Here is a 16438-nt window from a genome sequence, read left to right as displayed (position 1 = left end):
CTCCCAGGAACACACATCCAGCAAGAAAGTCCTCAGGTTTTCCAATGAGATTTTTATTAATGTCTAGAAGGATACAAGAATATGTCCAGCACAAGGGCTTGAAGAGCTGGTCTACTAATACATGGACTAAAACTTCACTAGCAATATAGCTATTGGTACCGCAGGGTGTAAATCATATCAGTACATTATATGACATTGCCTGTATTACCAAAAACCACATCAACCTTCTTGGCCTCCTATCCCACTGCTGCACTGAATGAGATGGTGTACAACAGGGAAAGCTCTTCGACACACTCCTGGTGTGGAAACTTGACAGTATACAGACTGTGTTCTTGCCCTTTCCATTCAAAAAGGTAAGAAACAACAATGGCAGCACCAAATGCCTTGAATTTCCTGTATTTCATGATAGATGAGGCCCAAACTCATATGAGGTATCCACATATTTATGGAAAGTGGCAATTTCACATGATATTTTTTTTCCCTAGCAGAACTAGGCTGCAAGCCTACATGCAGTGGGCAATTCTGGCACATTGGCAGAAGGGGGTGCAGGACACCTTTTCCTGCCTGTGGCTCAAGTTATAAACACACCTCAGCAGCAATGTCACTTTAAGCAGCATTTGGCTACAGGCACTTACCACCAACCCTGCTGCACCTACTAAACCATCTCGTCCAAGTCCTGGTGTAGCTTCATGGTAAATCAGACAGGGAAAATGATCCAGGTTAAAATATACCCAGCAAGACCCTCTCATAAAAAGGAACAGTGTCTCATGAGAATGAGAACAAGCTGTGGGGAGGAAGCAGAACAGCATCCTTCTGCAGCATGGACTCGGAATCTATGCTTTTAATGATACTGGAAGGAAGGTAGGAGAGACTGAATAAAAATGAGGCAGTAGCAACAGGGAAAAGTAGTGCCCTCAGTTTCTGATTTTCACTTCAGATTGCTTCTATTAATTGTTCTTCTCATTTAGAGTAGGGATGGGAAAATTGCTTTCACCACGAGAATATCTCCAAGCTTTTCTTCCCAAGTTCAGCTGTGTAAGTAGGAGACTCCCCCAACAAGGGCTTACTTAGACCATTTTGTGTTGTAAGGAAGCTTAGTGGAAACTATCAGCTGGGATTTGAATGCAGGTTTGTGTGGAGCTCCGGAGCTATTCCAGTGAAAGGATGTTCTTTTCCAAATCTGGTCAGAACCAAATAGTCCCCCAAGAAAACAACAGGCTTTGCAGTTCCCAGTACACGTCCAGATTGAAGCTGCTCACTAGAGTGACTCCTATGTTTTTCTTCAGTAAATTATGAGGAAGGCTAAGAAAAATTTCAGTCTAGTAAGCCTCTGAAGGGGCCTGAAAAATCTAATCTTGGATTAGTGTGAAGATCTTCAAAATTAGAAGATACACTAACATTACCATGTCATGCTTCTCTCCCCGAGTAGTCACTCCTGGCAGCTTCTTGCAACACTCCTTGGCTTTAATTTACACATTACTCCATCTAGTGGCCTCAAGGTTCCAGTATCCAAGAGTTTAAAACTCTGCCCTGGTACCAGCTCAAATTCAAACCTCTGCAGCAGTTTTGCCATCACCACTTTCACCTCCATCTGTTAAGAAAAGCAAACTCATTATTAGTGACAGCAAATGCAGCTCGGACTGCAGCTTCTTACAGTTAGTGTATTATGTCATGCTGCTCTGTCAAAACAGAGATTTAAAAGTTAAATATTACTCCCTTAATGCAGCTGGCTGAGCTTGAGCAGGAAGAAGAGTCACCTGAGGCTTCCTGGATTTGAGGACCATTGACAGGCACTAAGATCAGTCCTTGTATTTATGTGTTAGCCTCGTTTTGGAAATCAGAGTGTAAAACTAAGCACTTTAACCTGAAGATCTTGAGCACTGCTGCTTAGATAACTCAACAGCACAGACCCAAACAGCCAGCCTCCTACTCTCCTTCTGAAATGCTTCCTGCCATGCTCATTACTTCCATAAGTTGTTCCTCCCATCCAAGCAGCCCCCTCCTCACCTCCTCAGTGCCAGTCCTGGCTTGTGTCCTTATGCCAGCTGATGTTTTCCCTGCCTTGACTCTGCCAGCTGCACTCATGGGATGGCCCTTAAGCCCTTGCACACCCTGAGTGTGTCTGACTCTGGCTGGCAAAGGGATGTTGACTGCAATTCCCATCAAGGGGGCTGGATTCAAGCAGGGTGACCCAGGACAGTTCAGAGGGAGAACAGCCTGCTGCTCTCTTCCCTGCAGACATCTTGGTCTAATGAGTGCAGGAGTGATATGAGACCAGCTCGATACATGTATGTCTGATAGCATTTGAGAGACATGCCTGGACATGGGCATGGTGGTGATCTTCCATCTAGAGGAAAGAGGGCCAGTGCACCATCACTGTGGCCTTTGGTACCATCACTACCAGCTGCAGCCAGCACACCCTGAGCTGACCCAACGCTCACTAATGAAGTGTCATTTCAGGCCTTACCTGTGCGAACGCCTGCCCGATGCAGGACCGGGGTCCCAGAGAGAATGGAAAATAGCAGTAATATGGCCTGCAAAAAAAAAAATGTTCAAAACTGTCACCTCAACAGCTTACAAGGCAACAAGTGAATATTTGACCACTGCAGCAAAGAAATGGTCTAAATACCAACTCACTTAGCTCACTTAAGAAAATCTCCAAATTATCATGGTTTTGCTTCAGAGCAGCAGTACAGCTCTGCAACAAGTTTCCTTGTCATGTACATGGCTTAGCTCCCAGAGCTGTTCCAATATGTGCAAACCTTATTTCAAAGCTGAATGTCAAGCATACTCTAAATGCTCTCCAGCCCATCATGAGGACGTAACAATCCACCCAGTTATTGCTCCTTTGGGCAGCTCTGAAACATGTGAGTGAGGGAGCATTTGGTTCAGGAGACCAGACTAACTCTAAGCTGAAGCAAAATCCATGACTCTTAAAGTAGATAGATGCAGGGATCAGCACCATCTGTTTAGGTCACTGGTCCCTCCTACTGCACTCCTGACTACTGATTAAGATTACTGATCAGGCTGCCTGTCCTGTGGCTGAACAGCATCTTCTGTCCCTCAGCCTCTTGTCCCCTCTCTAATGTGGAGACATATCAAGCATCCTGGAGCCAGGGCTACCACACATTAAATGTTTGTATTGACAAAATATTCAACCTGGTATTGGCCCAAAGCTTTGACCTCAATATAAACATTAAACAACACTAGAATTGGTCTTTTTTAGAAGATATCATGTGGTCTAAAGAACTTCTGAACAAAAGCTGCACATTATGACTCTCTATTTGCATTTGGATAAGGCTTTAGCAATACTCGTACTGGAATGGAAAAACAGTTTTATTCCTCTCTCCCTCCTCCTTGAAATCTCTTCCTTTAATGGTTCCTTATTACATATTTAATAACCTGGGAGTAAAAAGAAACTCACTTAGGTGCATCTTTGCTAAATCGGTCTGGATTGAAAGTGAGTGGATCCTTGAAATACTTTTCCATCCTTCCCATTATGTAAGTGCTGAACTGTCAAGAAAGAGTTTATTTATGTTAGTCAGGAGCAGCACACTGAAAATGCCTTTTCACTGTCATGGCTACAAAATCATAACTTCTTTCCATACCCCAGACAAAAGGAACCCAAATTCATAACCCAGTTTTGGACAACATTTTAGAGAGGCTGGTAGAAATATGCTCAGGGAGGATTTTTGCCCCCTGATATACAAATCCATCACATTTGGATCAACTGCAGCAGGTAAAAGCTGCTGATGGTGGATGGAACTCACAATGAGCGTTGTTTTTGCAGGAATCCTGATACCATCGATGACATGCTCCTTGTCTATCCAGCGCAGTGTCCCTGGGATGGGTGGGTACAGCCGCAGCGATTCCTTCAAAACCTGCATCAGTGAAAAGCACAAAAGGTCAGTTAGTTAATACAGTGTAGGAAGCAGAAATAAAACTAATTACTTCCCTATGGCCTTTCACTTTGGCTAAATGGGAGCTTCGGCTTGTGGAATAGATGCTGATGTACCTGCCTTGGACTCCTGTGGGCAAAATATATGGCTAAGTCAGCTCTTTCAGGCCTGGTTCTTTCTTACAACTGGTAAAACGCAGAGAAAAAAATGTAGAACCACAAGAGATCCCATGCACTGAACTGATCTAACACCTCAAGGCAAGACAACAACTAAGTGAAAAAGTACTGGGAATCAAAATCAAAGAAAGTATCTGAGAGTGACGTCTCATGCTCCTGATGAGTTGTTCGCGGTGCTGGCTGCCATAAGGATAACTGGTTGCTCCCACCTCTTTCCCACCCTCAGCACTGCTCCCACCTTTGTCCTGCTTCTGCTGCTCAGGGAGCTGAGCCAGGTCACAGCACCAAAATGACAAAGCAACTTGGCAAAGGAAAATGAATAGGGAACAGCAAGTTAAAATAAATGGAGTGAGACCATTTCTTTCAGTAGCAGTGAGCTGTAAGAATGGCTTATTTCATCAAAGCGAAACCTAATTAACAGCACACATTAGCATCACACTGCAAATGCAATTAACAGTGTGCATGCATGAGTGGATTAATGAAAAAAAAAGTGTGGACAAAAGGATTCAGAATTGCCTGAGTGGCAGGAGAGGAGTCCCATGGTCTCTGATACTTCAGTGATGGACTGGCTCTGACCAACGATGACTCTGATGTTGGTTGCATAGATCCAAGCTTGTTCATTAAATAATCTGCTTTGAGAGGCTGTCATATGAGCTGTCTCAAAACTGAAAGGCTTAGATACCTCATCCTAATTGGAGTGGTATAATTGTGATGGTGTTTGGAGAAGCCTAAGGAAACCTGTTGATTTCTGTAATCACACAGAGATGCCTTTTTCTTAGGAGAAATACATCTTTGAAATGTACCTACTGTCAAAACACAGTGATTTGTGGAACAGGATACATCAAATGGTAAAACAGCATCATATCTCCTCAGCAGGGCAATTTAAGAGAAAAGCAATCATACCACACTACTAAAATCACATGGAAATCTAAGCAGAATAGCTGCCATGGCTGCAATTCAGCCTCTCCTGAGGGCTACTGGTATCCCCCTTCTTGTAAAAAAGGATATGCAATACAAACACTGGCGAGTAGCCAAGTCCTGGCTTTGCAGTTCATTACCAACCAGCATTTCTATACACAAGACCTCTTTCTTAGGACCAAACTCTCTTTTATTCAATCCCAACCCTCCAAGTGACTGAAGAGGGTTTCAAGACTGAGTAATAAAAAACTGGAATTACAAAAACTACCCTCTATTTTTGGATGTCCTCAAATCCCGCTGAGTTTATGGTGCATGGTGAGATCATAGCTGGAAATGCTTTAACAATAATCAAACAAAAATAGAGCTGTGAGTTTGGGAAGTGCGTGGGATTCACACACAGGCTGGGCTCAGAGTTGCAAACCCTTCTTTAAATATGACTGTGGTTTCAGCATAAACAGGTAGGGATTAAGCAACTCCAGTCTAGCTCCCAGCTTGCTAATAATTAAGGGAAACAGTGAAGGAATTGTGTGGGATTTTGGAAAACAATTTGAGGAGCATCCTTCCCAACAAGCCTGGGCTGCTGCAAATGGTTCATGGTACCTCCTTGCTGACTCTCTGGGGACAAACACCATCAGGATCAAATTCGACATTGTCTCTAAAATGTTGAAAGTGTGGGGCTTCTCCATGACATGGCAGAGGTGCTACCAAACAGCTACAACTGGTATTTTACCTCACTCCTGCAGTACCTGGGATAAGTAGGTGAGTTTGCCAAGATCCTCATAGTCAAGGTCTCTCTTAGCACCAAGAACATCATCCACTTCGGCCTGAAGCCTGAAGTTCAATTAAAAATGGTTAGCTGCAGACACCCATTTCTTGCTAGGCAAGTTGACAATTACATTTGTAATTTCCCAGACACTGAGTTGGACTTTGACTCCCATCCTCAGGCTAAATGCCTACTGATTCCCAGCCAGCCTGCCTGAACTTGTGCCTCGTATCAGCAATGGGCTGATACCAGCAGTGGGTGTACAGCACAGGCAAATCAGGTAGGATTCAGGATCAGTATGTATAAAGGCTTTGAAATAAAAAACCTCACCAGCTAGATGGAATTGAAATAACTCCTCTTAAGTTTTTTTTTATATTTTAAATATACTGAGACAATGAAACTGTTTATTTTGGAAGGGAGGCTAGAATTTACTGGGAATTTATCCTAGCTTTTTAATAATCCTTATCAATAAGTTCACCTTGAAATTAACAGCAAGCTGGAGCACACGCACCTTTCCAGTATTTCAGGATGCTGAGCCAGTGCCATTACGGTAAATGACAACTGATTGGCAGTGGTTTCATGACCTAATGACACCAGAAATAGGTTGCACTGTTAGTATGAAATAATATCATGATAGAAAGATGGTCTGTTGGTATAATTTGTGAACAGGAATCTTTAAATGTCAGGGCCAAGATGTTTTATTTCAAGTATGCTAGAAATTAAAGGAAATACTAAAAAGGTTATAAATCTTACATAAGGAGCTTCCAGGAATGACAAGAACAAGATGTAGCTGGTAAAGATACGAGCCATCTTGCTCAACTCAGTGCCTGCATATAGCACCTACTCATCATGAGTTCCCTAACAGCCAGGCCAGTGAGGTTCAATATTTGCCTTGCCACATCATGGGATGCACCGCTCTGCCATGATGCAAGGATTTACTGGTTCTGAGGGAAAACTGAGTTCTAAGCATCTTTCCTTGAAATGTCTGCTTTATGAGGATAGTTTAAACTTTTTAATGGATGGGCATATGTACTATTTTAAAACAGACTTCTACAAAGATGTCTTTGTTGCAATAATGTTTTTCTTGCAGGAGAACAGTGTAGGGACCTCACCTTCTTAGGAACCTAAATCCTACTGACTTGCAAGATTGATCTTTCTAAGTTGTTTACCTCAAGTGGTCACCTCAGCTCCTGCTTTTGCCGACAGGCCTGACAGTGCCCTCTCCTACCAAGTGTTGACTAATGTTCTTAAGGCGAGAACTGTGTTTAACCATGTGGGTGGAGTGACATGAAGACATGTGGAACATGTTACGGATTTCGCAGTATCAGGGAGGAAGCACAGAACCCCATAAGGAATAGCCCTGCACCCCAGGAAGCGGTGGTGCCCTCTGCACTGCAGGCTGGAAACCACTGGCCTGGCATTATTTGCTGTGTTGATATGATGGAAGGAGGATAACATCACATTTGCCTATGAGAAACTGAATTCTCTTCAGACCTTGCCCAGCTGGTCCTATGCCAGTGTAATACTGCTGTCTTCCAACCAAGTGGCTCCTTGTTACAGCAGCATCACACAGAGTGAGCAAGTATGTTAATCATGGCCCTGTAAGACAGCCCCAAAAATGAGTACAGATTCCCACGCGACATATCCAAGCGTTAGATACCAACCTGCAAAAAAGAAAGTGATAAAGTTATCCAGAATATTTTCATCGTCTCTAGTTTTCTCCAGAGCTGTCAGGAGAGAAAAGCAAACAAGATTAGAAAATACCCCCATGCACCCATCTGGAACAGCCAGACTGCTCTGCCCCATTTTGCACATTTTGTCTGAGGTGGGACTGGGAGGGGATCACCATCTTCAGCATGAAAAAGACATTAAAAAAGGGCCAAAGCTTGCAAATTTCAGACCACTGAAACAATCCCCCCTGAATCTCATGGCAAATCATAACACAGAGAAATTCACCCAAACAGCATGTGTTCCTTACCATCTCCTTTCAGTATCTGCGTAAGAATATCCAGCGTGTCTTCCTTCCCACTCTGGATGGCTGCTCTCCTCTGGTCAAGGCACTCCTGCCCCACACGCCGCAGCAGCCTCACACTCTCCTGGACCTCCTTTACCAGCTTCTGTTTCCCTGGCATGTACTGAACACAGAATTTCTTCAGTCATTTTATTCCTTCTGTTGGCAAAATATATTGCCAGTGTTATTTTTCAAGCAAGCACCTTGTTTTCTGCTAGGCTACATTTGTCACAAATCTGTGCTCCACAGAACAAAGTGAACATCCCCAAGGTAGAGGGTTTGGGCTGATGTGAGAAATATTTCCATCACTGCATGCTGATGTCCTGCTTTGTCAGAGCTGAAGTTTCAGGCACAGTAAGAAAAATTCCTCACCTCTCCATGGAAAAAAACTGCAGCATGCAATACAGAATCTCACCTCTGGACCCAAAAGGAAAACAGGAGCTCTAAAAGCCTGAACTACAGTTTTTGTGAGAAACTGGAATGATTTTCAATTTAAATATTTCACATTACATCCGTAATTTCCTAGTATATGAAATTAGGTCAAAAATATGAATTCCTTTATTTTAAGACTGTTCAGATTTCTTCCACCTTGAGTGATGGCTGCCATCCTTCTTGGGCAAAGGGCAAAACCCACAATTTTTGTAGTGATGGGTGTGAAAGTGTAAAGCCATGTGAGATGATGACACATGCAGGGTGGAGAAAAGGCAGAAAGGAAGCATTGAATGTACATTTTGCAAGTGCCATAAAGCATTACTGAATTTTATCTTAATGCACATTGGAGGGGAAGAGATACTGATGACTTTCCCCATTGTATATGGGCCCTGCACAGCTCCAGCCCACTAACTCATGCAGGAGCAGAGGGTCCATGTGGACACAAAGAGGGAGGACTGAAGTGAGGATTATACAGACCCGCAAGAAGGGGATACGCATCTTGGTCATTCCCTCCAAAACCATAGTCACAGCATGCAGGAAAGGTGTCTGGTCATCGCTCAGTGCGTTTAATTCCAAGCCAAAGGCTACCTGAGGAGTGGGAGAGAAAAAGGCAACTCACTGTATCCCCCTGGCTCCCTATGGCTGAGGTGAAAGAGAAGGACTGCCTCACTCCACTGCCTTTTCCCCTACCTCAGAGTAGACCCTGCCTTGCATGAGGCTGCAAGGGAAGGGTAGTATCTACATTTTACTTCCTCCTTATTTGGAGGATTAGTAATTTACTATTACTCTCCATTCATCCAAATTGTTTGCATAAAGAAGGGAAAAGCCAGTGTAATGTAGAGTTCATGCTGACATATAATGGCAACAATGCAACATCCACACATGAATGAGCACTAGTGTGCCCCTTCTGGCACAGAGGGACGTGAGGTATGAGGCTGTAAGGGCTTTTGCAAATGATCCCTGTCCTGCAGGTCACACCTAGGCTGTCCAGTCCCTTCCCTAACTGTCCCTTCCTATGGGCCAGCCCAAAATGAAGTGACAGATAGGACAAGAGGAAACAGCCTCAAGCTGCGCATGGGGAAGCTTAGACTGGGTATTAGGAAAAAATTCTTCAGCTAAAGGATTGTCAAGCATTGGAACAGGCTGCCCAGGGAAGTGGTGGAATCACCTTCCCTAGAAGTGTTCAAAGCCCATTCACATGAGGCTTTTAGTGACATGGTTTAGTGGTGGAGTTGGCAGTCCTGGAGTAACAGTTGGACTTGATGATCATAGAATCATAGAATAGTTAGGGTTGGAAAGGACCTTAAGGTCATCTAGTTCCAACTCCCCTGCCATGGGCAGGGACACCCCACACTGAACCATGTCACCCAAGGCCTCATCCAAACTGGCCTTGAACACCGCCAAGGATGGAGCATTCACAACCTCCCTGGGCAACCCATTCCAGTGCCTCACCACCCTCTCAGTAAAGAATTTCTTCCTTATATCCAATCTAAACTTCCCCTGTTTTAACCCATTACCCCTTGTCCTGTCACTACAGTCCCTGATGAATAGCCCCTCCTCAGCATCCTTGTAGGCCCCCTTCAGATACTGGAAGGCTGCTATGAGGTCTCCACGCAGCCTTCTCTCCTCCAGGCTGAACAGCTCCAACTTTCTCAGCCTGTCTCCATATGGGAGGTGCTCCAGTCCCCTGATCATCCTCGTGGCCCTCCTCTGGACTTGTTCCAACAGTTCCTCAAAGGTTTTTTCAAACTCAGCTGATTCTATGACACAATTAGTCCTTCAGCTCTTCTCGCACTGCTGAAATAAAGGTCTTGTTCCCTGGCCCCAGTTCCTAACTCTGTCCTGCTGCTGGTACTCATTACTTCTATATCTTCCTGCCAGTTGCAGAGGAAACAAGAAAGCGGACAGCTGGTACCTTTGCAATGACATCCATAGTCACCCGGCTCATCATCGTCAGCATGCTAACCTCTTTTTTTCCATCTGCCTTTTCCTCTAGCTTCTCCATCAGCTCCTCTGCTTTTTCATTAAAAGTTTCCATCAGACCCATCAGATAGCTGAACAACCAACAAGAATGAGTGATGGGGGCTCTGGAGAGGACATCTTTGCTCAGGCAAAATTACCTTCGTTATTTTCCATAGAAAAGCATAAAGATGTTATTATTATTAATAATAATAAATTTGCCTTAATACTTTAAAAAGTAAACAGATAAAATTAGTTAAGTTCTTCTTACAGCAGCCCTGCTCCACCCTGCCATGTAAACAACAGCTGTCATGGCAAAGAGCTTTGGCCCTGTACATGCAAAAGCAAATGGACTTCATCTTCAGACCCTAAATGCAATGCAACAAACAAACAAACCAGAACAATCCCCTGCTTATCAATCAGCTGAATGATAAGACCCTGAGATCTGTTCTCCAATAGACTAAAGCAGCCATCACCACACTCCTGGATACACAACCCTGGGATTTTTCTGCCATCACTGAGCTTATATGGGTGCCACCACCCCATGGGAAGGCTGCTCACATTATGCTAGTCATGGAAATGGTGTGCTGGACTTTAAGTAAAACGTGGTTTTGGCATAAAAAGTTAGGCGTTTTTTACCTCTTTCTAAATATCAAATAATGGACCAATGATGAAGAGAATCATGAAAATACAGCAGAAATTACAACTAGATCATCCCAGAAATATTTGCCTTACGTTCTACTGAAAGCTGGATCCATTATCTTCCGCTGCTTGTGCCAATGCTCATGGTTGCAAACAGTTACCAAGCCATTCCCTAGGAACCTAGCATTTAGAAAAACAAGGACAGGAACAGTTTTCAACAAGGGAGCCAGCCAAGCCCCACGTAGCCACAAGGATAAATCTTACACATCTACTTCCTTGTATTTTTCCCACTTGTAGGGGGCACCGTGCTGCTCCAAGTACACAGTCATTGCATCACTGTGGGCAACGACTGAACTGCAGATATGTTTTGCCTGGTAGGTGTGGACTGCTGAGTCCAAAAGGATGCTGGTTCATTACAACCTCTACGCAAATAATTAAGGTAATGACTGGATTATTATATGTTTAAAAGCTTCAGCCTAAGAGAAAATCCCCTTTTTTATTATTGGACATAGGAACTGGAAACTCCCATGCATTAAGGAATAATTCAGTGCTCTAAAATTTAAGTGAGAAGTTTGATGATGGTCTTGAGCTAGCTGTTCTGAGACTAACTGAAGACCCACAGGGGAAAAAAGTACGATCAAGGTAAAAGAAATCCAACATAACCTCCTCCCTGCCTGGGAAGACATGTGACTTAGCACATAATAGGTACACGCTCTTAGGTATGTCTGGAATTAGTCATTAATCCCCACAAAGGTAAATGGTCTGAGTCAAAAGAAGTGCCATGCCTCCAACTCTACTAATCTTGCAATTTCCACATCACTATGGCTTCAGATGGGTTTCACTTACCTCTCACCAAATATGCTGAAGATGCGACCATACACAAATGGATCCTTTGGGTACTGTGGTGACATCAAGAACTCCTAAAATCAAATCTCAGGTCAGTGAATACTGAGTGTGATCCATTTCCCAGACAAAACATAAAAAGCTGCTCACATTGTTCACTGTTTTCCTCCTGTAGCAATAGGCTGAAGACTAGAAAATTATTTGGTGTGCCCTGATTTCACAGTTCCTGTGCCACTAGCTTGTGTTGCATGCCTCTAGTACTTTTTGCCAAATGACCCAAAATCTCACTCTGTGGTTATTGCAAAGACTTAAGAGGAAGAAATTCAGTCTCTTCTGCATTCCTCATTAGAGATACTAAGCTCTTGCAGAGTCTGCTGTTCAGGAATGGTGGATGCTTGCTCTGTCTGCTGTTTAAATAAAGGTAACAAAGTAAATCAACCAATCGAGGAGGAAAATAAATCACAACAGCCAGGTGAGCAGAGCATCTGGTACTAACCCAGCCAGAGCTGCCCCCTCTGCAGGGACAGACTGGCTGCACTGTGCAGCCCTGAACATCAGGCACCACCTCCCTCTTTCTGGAGGGACAGGCTGATCCCCACTGTTGATTCAGGTTTATTTTGCAGTACCTTCACTCCTTCAGGACTCAGAATCACTACTGAGACTCTGTGAAAGGCATTAAGCCGTACAACAGGTCCATATTTCTCTGCCCTACAAGAAGAGAAGGGGAGAAAACAAAAAAAAAAAAAGAGAGAGAGAATTACGGTACAAACCACCAACATGTAACAGTTCAGACCTAATAACCTCAAAGGACCAAGCAGCATGCACTGGGAGCTACTGCATACATACTGAATGATGCTAAATATGTAATTCAGGGTGTCTGCACCTTGATTTTCCAATTTGTGCTACATGGCTACTCTATGCGACATTACTTAGGTGTCTCAGCTTACCACTGTAGGAAGAAATCATGCACCAACTCTTCTTTCCTCAGCATTCTCCATAAGATCGGCAGATGTCCAAATAAAAAGCTGCAAAAAATAAGGTTTAGTGTCACAAGAATGCAAACACAGGGTTTTGTGTGGATTGCAACCTTTGTGCTCAGTGATGCAATATAAGTGTTGCTCATGGTTTCCTCCTTGTAAGGAAAAAGGAAAGTAACACCTAGCTGTGCCAATGCCCAGCCCTCACATGAGTAAGCAGGGAACTGGGCTCAGGCTGCTGCACTCATGAAACCAGAAAGTCCAGTGCAGAGATGGAGGACAAGATGGTTATTGCTACGGCATTAAAGGATAATCACTGGTCAGGGGAAAAACAGGCTCTTATTTTAAAATAAAATATGGATTTAAAATAGCAAACACAGTTTCCCAACATCTACAGAAACTTTTAATCCTCCATTTGTTTGACTCCTCCAATGTAACTGGACTCCAAAAAGACATGAAAGCCCTAAATATAACAGATGAGTTCTTTATCAACTAAAGCTCCAAAACCCACTTTATCTGCAGCACATGAGGCAAGGTCTCACTCATGGCTCCTCTTGTGCAACACATGAATCCTCAGATATTTTTCATCTGCTGTAGCATCATTATCCAATTAAGTCAGGTGTTACAACAGGCCTAAAGCATTAATCTGCTAATGAGAAGTCCCAGTTACTTACTGCATGCCATGGAGAAAAAAAAAAAACAAACAATAAAAAACCGGGGCTTGGTTTGGGATATGTAACTATGTGACACTATCAACCGAAAACATGTATTTGCAAAGAATCCTTTTTACCCATTTCTTGCTATTAAATCTTCAATATGAAGCAAACCTTTGAAGAGGTGAGCCATTCATGGGGTAAAAAGTACAAAATGCCACCAGGACTCACTTTTCCAGGCTGCCCTACACAGAACTCCTTCAGAGATGTGCTGTATTAGTTTCAATAAATCAACCCAGGAAATTAAGGGCATTAATACAATCCTGTTATCATGCAGCCGTAAGACTTTGGGCAAAGTCTGAGGTTTTGATAAGATTCTATTGCACTTCACCCTAAAAATAAGGCTTTCTTAAGCTTTTATCAAAGGGCCAGAGCCCTTTGATAAAGGAAAAAGGGAAAGTCATGCATCTGGGACATAATAACACCTCGAAAGGACACAGGCTGTGGACTGGCTGGTTGGGGAGCAGGTCTGCTGACCACAACCTGATGCCGGTGGTCAGCAATCTAGACATAAGCCAGCCTTTGCTTCTGGTGCTGCTCTTCTCCAGTTTACCAGATACAGTCCCAGATGAGAAGTGTTTGGATTTGGATTAATCCCATTTCAGAGTAATTTGGGTTGGCAAGAATCTCTGGAGGCAACCAGTCAAGTTCCCTGCTCCAGCCCAGTCAATATCAGAGCTATGGTACACGTGGTACATGACTCAGGGTTTCACCCTTAAGGTGAAAGTGTTTTGCCTTACATGCAACTGGGATTTCCCTTGAGACAACTTTTTGGCTGAAAAGTTGTTCCTATTGCCTTTTGTCCTTCATTTCAGAACTCCAACGAGTGTCAAGCTCCACACTTCCATAACCACCCATTAGGTAGCTGAAAATGGCCAGTGGATCCCTCTGCCCTTCAGCAGCTGCTTCTCCACCCAAAGCAAGCTGAGCACTCAGCTTCCTGGGCATCCTGGCTGCCCTCCATTGGACCTACTCATTTGTCAATGTTTGTCTTGTAATGGAGGGAAGGAATGCCATCCAGAGGGACCTTGACACACTTGAGGGGTGGGCCAATGTCAACCTCATAAAGTTCAACAAAGCCAAGTGCAAGGTCCTACACCTGGGTCGGAGCAACCCCAGGCACAGCTACAGGTTGGGCAGAGAAGAGATTCAGAGCAGCCCTGCAGAGAAGGACTTGGGGGTGTTGGTCGATGAAAAAATGAACATGAGCCGGCAGTGTGCGCTCACAGCCCAGAAAGCCAACTGTATCCTGGGCTGCATCAAAAGGAGCGGGACCAGCAGGTCGAAGGAGGTGATCCTGCCCCTCTGCTCTGCTCTCGTGAGACCTCACTTGCAGTATTGTGTGCAGTTCTGGTGTTCTCAACATAAAAAGGACATGGAACTGTTGGAACAAGTCCAGAGGAGGGCCACGAGGATGATCAGGGGACTGGAGCACCTCCCGTATGGAGACAGGCTGAGAAAGTTGGGGCTGTTCAGCCTGGAGAAGAGAAGGCTGCGTGGAGACCTCATAGCAGCCTTCCAGTATCTGAAGGGGGCCTACAAGGATGCTGGGGATGGACTATTCATCAGGGACTGTAGTGACAGAACAAGAGGTAACGGGTTCAAACTTAAACAGGGGAAGTTTAGATTGGATATAAGGAAGAAGTTTTTTTTACTGTGAGGGTGGTGAGGCACTGGAATGGGTTGCTCAAAGAAATGGCAAATGCTCCATCCCTGGAGCAATGTCAGGTTGGACAGAACCTTGGGCAAAATGGTCTAGTGTGAGGTGTCCGTGCCCATGGCAGGGGGTAGGAACTAGATGATCTTAAGGTCCAACCCTAACCATTCTATGATTCTATGATCAAGCCTCAAACCCTTAAGAGACAAAAAAGCAGCCACAGGGCTCTTCAAGCTGCCATTACTTTAGGGTGCTACTTCACACCTCGAAAGGAACCCAAGGACAAGCAGGTTCAGGTATGATAAGATCCATCATATCTTTGATCTTAGTATTTGACCTAATTACACAAGCAGATTGAAGCTCAGTGTTAGGCAGCTGAGCCTGGTATCCCTGTAGGGCGGTTTAAACTGTAGGCTGTGTGAACAAGTGCTGGTGTGGTGTCTTTTCCTGTGGCATGTCATGGAGAGCACGTGCACCCACCCATAGGTTATGTTGAATGGGAAGCCCACAAGGAAGGTGTCTGGTGGAGCTGGCATCAACATGCCTGCTGGAGCCGTGCAGGATGGCAAGCTGTGCTGGGATAGCGCAGGGCCCCTCCTGCATGGCTGATGCTGCCTGTCAGGCCCCTCTTTGGTCTCATCAGCAAGCGCACAGCTGAGATAGACAACCATGCCACTTGCTTCATGCTGCTGCAAGCAAGGAGATGTAGGTCAGCACATCCCACCACGCCAGCCCAAGCCAACGAGGCAGCGCTGTAGGAGTCCCCAGCAATGCCTTACTGTGCCAGCCTTTCCCGGAAAGGGACCATGGGCGTGATCTCCTCACCATTGCCCTCGCCCACATCAGCAAGGTCCGGTCCGGCCCGGTCACCCCTCAGGTCACAGGCTGGAGCGTTTATTTTCTGCGCTGACACTGTCTCATGGCTCTGGCCCGGCAGAGAGAGCGGCCAAGGTGCCATGCCTGCCGCTGTGCGAGCTCACGGGGAAGGGCGTCGGAGCTAATGCCAGCGGAGCGACTCGCCCTGCAGACGCCTGAAAATCCCACCCGCGCCGCACCGCCTGCCCGCTCCTTACCTCTCCCGCGGGCCGCTGGGGATGTGGTCGTACTTCACGTGGATGTATTTCACATAGCAGCAGTACAGGCCGAAGGCCAGCAGGCACAGCGCCAGCAGAAGCCCTGCCACCGCCCTCAGTGCCTCCATTGTTAGCGGACACCCGGCTTACAACGCCGTCCGGCCGTGCGTCCCCGGGCAGCGGGCGGCCTGCGCGGGTCTGCGGAACGGGCGGAAAAGGCCTCGGCTGCGGGCGGGGCTGGCGCCGCTTAAAGAGACCGGCAGCGGCGGCGGCGCCGGGGGTGCGTTGCGCTAGGAGCCCTGGGTTACAGGTGTACGGATAACTGCCTGGTAGCGGAGGGTATATATAGGCATATATATGAATATATATGTATGT

The 16438-nt window shown here is 45.2% G+C and overlaps 1 protein-coding gene across 1 annotated transcript; it reads right to left on the bottom strand.

Annotated features, from left to right (window-relative positions):
* Window positions 1-1429: 1429 nt before the first annotated feature.
* On the bottom strand, window positions 1430-16191 carry CYP46A1 (cytochrome P450 family 46 subfamily A member 1; the record flags this gene model as incomplete). The annotated part of the gene is made up of 15 exons (XM_080619444.1): window positions 1430-1591; window positions 2468-2534; window positions 3425-3513; window positions 3771-3881; window positions 5740-5824; window positions 6268-6340; window positions 7421-7483; window positions 7735-7891; window positions 8677-8787; window positions 10115-10253; window positions 10894-10980; window positions 11647-11720; window positions 12270-12351; window positions 12591-12668; window positions 16064-16191. The coding sequence occupies 15 exons, from the start codon at window positions 16189-16191 to the stop codon at window positions 1430-1432; spliced, it is 1506 nt and encodes a 501-aa protein (XP_080475570.1).
* Between the last annotated feature and the right edge of the window lie 247 nt (window positions 16192-16438).

This window comes from Psittacula echo (genome assembly GCF_963264785.1).
Source record: "Psittacula echo genome assembly, chromosome: 5".
Taxonomy (NCBI): domain Eukaryota; kingdom Metazoa; phylum Chordata; class Aves; order Psittaciformes; family Psittacidae; genus Psittacula; species Psittacula echo.
Note: the sequence above shows the minus strand (reverse complement) of the source record. Positions and strands in the feature narration are given on the sequence as shown.